The sequence below is a fragment of the Rhinopithecus roxellana genome, chromosome 17, assembly GCF_007565055.1.
Source record: "Rhinopithecus roxellana isolate Shanxi Qingling chromosome 17, ASM756505v1, whole genome shotgun sequence".
NCBI lineage: Eukaryota > Metazoa > Chordata > Mammalia > Primates > Cercopithecidae > Rhinopithecus > Rhinopithecus roxellana.
Window position 1 is genome coordinate 27,377,792 of NC_044565.1, and position 7,225 is coordinate 27,385,016.

Consider the following 7,225-nt stretch of genomic DNA (forward strand, 5'->3'; position numbering starts at 1 on the left):
CCCAGGCCAGAGTAACAGGTGTGCGGAGATGCTCTTGCCCTTGGCCCCGGGGTGCTCACCTCCGGCCATGAGCTGCCTCACCCAGTTAGCCAGGGGGCTGCACAGGTGTTTGCACGTCCCACATGTGGCCTGCCATGAAGAAGGTCCACATACGTGGCTCTAGGCCGTGCAGGCAAGTCTTCCCCGGGGGCTGAAGGAAGTCACCCTGAGACCCTGTCCCCTGTGAGGACCTCTCCTAAGTCAGATTGCTCACTGCTCCTAGCTCCAGCTCCTGCTGCCATCTGCCTGGGGGTTGCCAGTTGACAAATCCTCCCCCAGCTGGAGTGCTGCTACAGCTTTGTCTCAGGTATATATTCTGTTGCCTGTCCCCAGAACAGCTGTGCTCTGGGTTCTGGGAGCCACAAGCTCCAGCACGACTGCTTTCAGGATACCTGAATGAGGAAAGCCTGGGAAGCTCAGAAAGGTATCCTGGATTGGAAGGCCGAGGCGGGTGGATCACCTGAGGTCAGGAGTTCGAGACCAGTCTGGCCAACATGGCAAAACCCTGTCTTACTAAAAATACAAAAATTAGCCAGGTATGGTGGTGGATACCTGTAATCCCAGCTACTTGGGAGGCTGAGGCAGGGAGAATTGCTTGAACCTGTGAGGCAGAGGTTCAAGGTTGCAGTGAGCCGAGATCGCGCTATTGCACTCCAGGCTAAGAAACAAGAGCGAAACTCTGTCTCAACAAAAACAAGAAAAGAAAAGAAAGATATCCCGGAAATATACTTCTAGTAACAGCAAGCTTGACTGACCAAGAACAGGGAAAATATTCCATGAGAAAGGAAATGTTTCTTTTCCTGGCTTCTTGCCTTAACCTGGTGAGGCACAGGGTCAGCTGAAGTGTCTCCGCATGGTCTGTCGTGGCTGAGGGGAAACAATGGCTTATCCAGGATGCATCTTGCATTGTATAGTTGCTTTGATTAGCCTCTGTAAGAACTAATACATTGTTTGGTTATTACGTTTTCCATGCTGTGCATAAAGAATAATAGAATTTCACAGATGGAATGAGGCCTGTTGATTTTCTAAAGCATCACTACATTTGGGTGGAGTGACTAAGGTCCTGCAGGTTAAAGGGCTCACCCCAGGCCATCCTGGGCATTTGCTGCTCCTCTGGGAAGGGTAAGGAGATCTCACATGTAGCCCCCACACCAGCTCCATGCAGACATTTCCTGGGGAGGATGCGAGTTCAGCCTCTGCATTTTGAATTCTCATAAAGAGGCCTGGATCAATGATCTGTTAGTGCTTAAATGTCTTTAGAAGCATTTTCTTTCAGAGAGTTTTTGAAAAAGTGAATTAAAAAATGCTGGCTCTTTATTGCACATATATCTGGGGACAGGATATAAATAAATTGGAAAGACAATATATAGACTCTGTGTGGCATGACTGTGCTGGGGAGATGAAATACTGGCTCTTCCTTTACCAACCCTCACTCCCGCCTTCCCCCTTTTCCATAACAACAGGAGCTGTCTGGACTCCTGCCAATGTTGCACAGCGCTTTTTTTTTTTTTGAGACGGAGTCTCGCTCTGTCGCCCAGGCTGGGGTGCAGTGGCCAGATCTCAGCTCACTGCAAGCTCCGCCTCCCAGGTTCACGCCATTCTCTCGCCTCAGCCTCCCGAGTAGCTGGGACTACAGGCACCCGCCTTGTTGCCCGGCTAGTTTTTGTATTTTTTAGTAGAGACGGGGTTTCACCATGTTAGCCAGGATGGTCTCGATCTCCTGACCTCGTGATCCACCCGTCTCGGCCTCCCAAAGTGCTGGGATTACAGGCTTGAGCCACCGTGCCCGGCCAACACAGAGCATTTTGCACCTATTTCCAACACTTGCAATAACCCTCGGAGGCAAAGATTATTATTCCCACTTGACAGATGAAGAAACTGAGGCTCCCAAAGATTAACTAACTTGCTACAAATCACACTGCTTGGCGAGTGGTGGAATTCTAATTTCTCTGATTTCAAGGGTGAACATCCATATGCATCTCAGAGTTCTGTTAAAGTCATGTGACCCAGAGAGGAACCCAGCCCCAACTCTGTCAAAAACTTCCCAAGACCCATGCGAGTGAGGGCAAAACCCTCGTCTACCTGCAGAACTCCCCTTCTGATTCTGGCAGCATCAGCGAGGCCATGGGGTTCTTCATCAGATCAGCCACCACGGGCTCCTTGGCTGTCATGTAGAAGAAAGGAATCCCAGTGCTGTTGTTGAAGGGGCCATCACTGATGGGCAGGCAGCTCCCAAACGGCAGTCCTTGGATCTAACAAACACCAGAAAAGGGTTTTTCAGGGCAGAGATGTGGCTTGACTTGATCTGGGAGCTTAGCTTGTGCCTCTGGCTAGGAAATACAACACCAGGGATGAGGGGGGATCATGGCATCACAGTGGCTCTGACAGGTAGTAAATCAAGGTAAGGTGGTCCCCAGTCTGCCCAATTCACTCTGTGGTGGCCCTAGAATTTCTCCATAGGAGATGCTTAGCAGTGGCATCCTGTTTGGAAGGGTGGTGAAAGGATTCTTCTTGAAGCTGCCTGTGCATGGCAAATATATTCACTTTGTTGAATTTCATGTTCTTTTGGGGAGGGACAATGACATTTATGGGCGGTGGCGCTAAGCCTTTTCCTCAAGCTGCCTGTTACAGCCCCACTGCCTTAACTCCCAAGGTTTACTGCCTCTCCCAAGTTTTTAGCAACTTTAGGGAGGATGTTTAAGTCTTTAACCTCTTGCCTGCTCTTTGGACTTCAGGAACTTTCTATTATTGTTTCTTTTAGGGCGACATCACTTTCTCATTTATTAGCTGCGTTTTTTATTGTAATCAATAATATTTCATTGTATGACTCAGCAAGTTATGAGAAATTGACTTGTTACCCTTTTTGCATAAAGGAAGTCACAGAAACATGATATGCCAATTTTTCTTCATGATCACCCAGTAGGGTGGGAGAAGGGTGGTGCTATAGTTTGGATATCTGTCCCTCCAAATCTCATGTTAAATTCTGATCCCCGGTGTCGGAGGGGAGGCCCAGTGGGAAGGGTTTGGGTCATGGGGGTGGATCCCTCATGAATGGCTTGGTGCCCTCCTCGAGGTACTGAGTGAATTGTCCCTCTGTTAGTTTCCTTGAGAGTTCCCCTGAGAGAAGGTTTAAAAAAGCCTGGTGCCAACTGGGCGTGGGGACTCACCCTGTAATCCCAGCACTTTGGGAGCCCAACAGTTCAAGATCAGCCTGGGCAAGATGGTGAGACCCCCATCTCTATAAAAAGTTTTTCAAAAAATTCGCTTGGCCTGGTGGCATACATCTGTAGTCCCAGTTACTTGAAAGGCTGAGGCAGCAGGGTCGCTTGAGCCCAGGAGTTTGAGGCAGCAGTGAGCTATGATCACACCACGGCATTCCAGCCTGGGTGACAGAGCCAGACCCCATCTATAAAATAAATAAATAAAAATAAAAAGAGCCTGGCACCTTCCCCTCTCTCTTACTTTCTTTCGTGCCATGTGATCTCTGCACGCACCGGCTCCTCTTCACCTTCCATCATGAGTGGAAGCAGCCTGAGGCCTCCCCAGAAGCAGATGCTACGCCATGCTTTCTGAACAGCATGCAGAACTGTGAGCCAAATACACTTCTTTTCTTTATAAATTACCCAGCCTCAGGTATTTGTTTACAGCAATACAAATGGACTAAGACAGGTGGTATATCATGTTTCTGTGACTGCAGATATAAACAAAAATATTTATTTATTTATTTATTTATTTATTTATTTATTTTATTAGTATTATTATTTTTTGAGACAGAGTCTCACTTTATTACCCAGGCTGGCTTTCAGTGGCGTGATTTTGGCTCACCGTAGCCTCCACCTCCTGTATTAAGCGACTCTTTTGCTTCAGCCTCCCAAGTTGCTGGGATTACAGGCGCGTGCCACCACGCCTGGCTAATTGTTGTATTTTTAGTAGAGACAGGATTTCACCACGCTGGCCAGGCTGGTCTTGTACTTGTGACCTCAACTGATCTGCCCACCTCGGCCTCCCAAACTGCTGGGATTACAGGTGTGAGCCACCATGCCCGGCCAACAAAAATATTTAGTGCTGAGGTTTTCCCAAATCCTGCCAGTCAAGCAACCCAATTTTCCATGATTTTATCCCTAACAAAGTGCACCGTGTTGTTACTTAACTCAGAATTCGGGGGTTGTCTTTGTCCTTGGAACGTCGCATGATAATGGTGTGTAGAATTATAAAAGGGGGGCTTTAATTTTTTAGGAACATGAAATGTTAAGGAATCTTCCAAAATGGTAGTATAACTTTGTTCATATACCCTGTTTTCAGTTTGTCATAGCTGCCCAGAGTCATGCTTTGCATACATGGCATTGTAAATGCTTTCTGAATTTATTGTTTTAATCAAATGTCAATAAGGATGAGAAAGAGGATCTCCTAACAAAGCTAAGAGAAGGAATGTTGAAAGTCAAAATATCTCTAATCCATTGGCACTAGACTTTTAATTTCTTGAAAAGATCTGTGTTTTCAACTAAGATCAGTGTCATCTTTAACCTTTAGGTCTTTTTTGTTTGTTTTTGAGACGGAGTCTCCCTCTGTCGCCCAGGCTGGAGTGCAGTGGCCGGATCTCAGCTCACTGCAAGCTCCGCCTCCCAGGTTCACGCCATTCTCCTGCCTCAGCCTCCCAAGTAGCTGGGACTGCAGGTGCCGCCACCTCGCCCGGCTAGTTTTTCGTATTTTTTAGTAGAGGCGGGGTTTCACCGTGTTAGCCAGGATGGTCTCGATCTCCTGACCTCGTGATCCGCCCGTCTCGGCCTCCCAAAGTGCTGGGATTACAGGCTTGAGCCACCGCGCCCGGCCTATGTCTTTAAGATGTGTCTTAGGAGTGCAAGACACAGCTGTGAAAAATCATTTGGGTGTTGAGAATATCCAACTGGATCTGCATTTGACATTGAAAAGGTTAAGACCATTGCCTCTTTGGTATTGAAATAAAGTTGCCATTTAGGTAGTTTTTAAGCAAAAAAGGGCCTTAAAAACTGCCTGGTTAACCACCTAATTTTATAGATAAGGAAAGCAAAGAAGAGAAGCCAGTGACTTGGCCACAGTCTTGGTGAGACCCAGAGCTGGGGCAAGAACCTGGCCAATGTCCTATGCATTCTATAAAATATTTTTTCTTTTTTTGTAGGAAGTAAATAGAAGTTCACATTACTGCCTTGTAGCTCGGTCATCTCTCTTAACACCCCTAAAAGCCTTCTGGAGGCATGGAAGTTACATTTGCATTACTTATCCATGTCATTCTAGGTGGAACCATGTCTAACAGGTGAGTAAAGCATTTACGAACTGAACAATTAAAAGTGCAGCGAATAGCTCATTCCAGCATTTACACACTTTGCATAATAAGCCTCCTTTCCAAAAAAAAAAAACCTTGAACTCCATTTTCTTAAATGCAGATTTCCATCGAAGCCCTGGTGCTGTCTCTCTCCCCATCCCCACTTCAGCTGCAGGTCACAAGGTGATGGGGAGTTCGGGTCTATAAATTTGTGCCCTGCACTGGGAAGGGCTGTCCCCGCCTACTCTGCAATTCCAAAGGCGGCTCTGGATGCTTTGGTCCAGGTCTCGGTCAGACACAGGTCAGGTGTCCGTCTCCCTGCCTGGCCATCTCAAGGTGGGGATTGGGTACCCAACTCTACCTGGTTATCCATGTCCCTCTCCGACCCTCCCCCCCCCGACTTCGCCAGGCTCACGGAGGCACCCTCGCCTTCCATTTCGTACAATGTCAAGGGTCCCATCCAGCGCACAGGGCACGTCTGGTGGACCCGGATCCCAGTCCCGAGCGGTCGCAAGCACGTCCCGGTCCCCGTCTCCCGGCCGTCGCCTGAATGCCAGGCCCCTTCGCGCTCCCCGCCGGGCGCTTACCTTCTCGTGGGCGGACACGGTGGCCAGGCAGCCTGAGACGCTGGCGTGGGCCAGGGAGCGGGCGGTGGCCGCGAGCAGTCGAGGGCCCGGGGGCGCACCGGCCGCCTGGCCGCCCTCGCGCCGGTAGGAGAACATCCCGGGCGGCGCCGGGGGCTGCCTGGCGCGGGCGGCGCCCGCCCGGGGCCGCAGGTGCGCGTCCTCCTTGTGAGCGGAGGCGGGGAAGCTCTGCTGCCAGATGCTGCCCGAGTCCTCCAGCAGGGCGGGCATCGCCTCCTCAGTGGAGGCGCTGTCCAGCTCCTCGTCCACCTCGTTGGTGACGGCCCAGGACACGGAGCTCACGATCACGTAGCCCGCGGCTGGGGACAGCAGGGCGCTGCAGCACAGCAGCCAGGAGAGGCGGGTCCCCGGCCGCGCCGGGCGCCGGCCGCGGCGCACGGACATCTTGCAAGGCTGCACGCCCGGCCGCGGGGGCCGCCAGCAGCGCTAGTGCCGGGGAGCCCGGAAGCGCCCCCCTGCGGCGGATCCCTGCAGCCGCGCGCCTCGCTCAGAAGTCCAGGCTCGCAGAAGACCAGGTTCCACGCACACGCCGCGCATCCTGCGGAGTCCTCCTCGCGCGCCAGGTCCCGGGATGAGTTCGTTTCCTGCAGGATGGCACAGGTTCCGCAGAGGGTGGGCGTTCAAATCCCGGCTCAATACACGCCTCTGCTCAACAGCTGTGAGACCTGCCAAGCCACTTAACCTCTCTGTGCCCATTTCCTTCATTAGCTGACAAAGATAATATCTACCTCTTAAGGATGATGGATGGGACGGTTGAACGATTAATATTTGAAGAGGCTTAGAACGGTGCGTGGCATGGAGCAAACGCGATACAGTAGTCCCTTGGTATCTGAGGGGAATGGTTACAGGACCCTCGTGGATACCAAAATCCAGAGATGCTCAAGTTCCTTATAAAAAACTGTGCAGCATTTGCATATAACCCATGCGCAGCCTCTTTTGATATCTAAATTGCTTATAAAATGCCTAATATAATGTAAATACTATGTAAATTGTTGTTTACTATATTTATTAGGTAATAGGACCAGAAAGAAAGCCAGTATATGTTCAGTACAGATGCAATCACCCTTTTTTATTTTGTATTTTTCTGATGAAGAGTCTTGCTCTGTCCTCCCAGGCTAGAGTGCAGCGGCACAATCACAGCTTACTGCAGCCTCAACTTCCCAGGCTCAGGTGATCCTCCTGCCTCAGTCTCCAAAAGTGCTGGGATTACAGGTGTGAACTACTGCGTCCAGCTTTTTTTTTT

At 50.1% G+C, this 7,225-nt stretch overlaps 1 protein-coding gene across 1 annotated transcript in view; it reads right to left on the bottom strand.

Moving 5' to 3' along the window:
• Nucleotides 1–6,407, bottom strand: part of CREG2 (cellular repressor of E1A stimulated genes 2) — a 40,308-nt gene extending 33,901 nt beyond the window's left edge. The window contains exons 1-2 of the mRNA XM_030921451.1: nt 5,926–6,407; nt 2,122–2,291 (exon numbers count right to left, since the gene is read on the bottom strand). Of these exons, the coding sequence (XP_030777311.1) occupies nt 2,122–2,291; nt 5,926–6,366 (611 nt within the window). The 5' untranslated portion in view covers nt 6,367–6,407. The remainder of the gene's footprint in view (nt 1–2,121; nt 2,292–5,925) is intronic.
• Between the last annotated feature and the right edge of the window lie 818 nt (nt 6,408–7,225).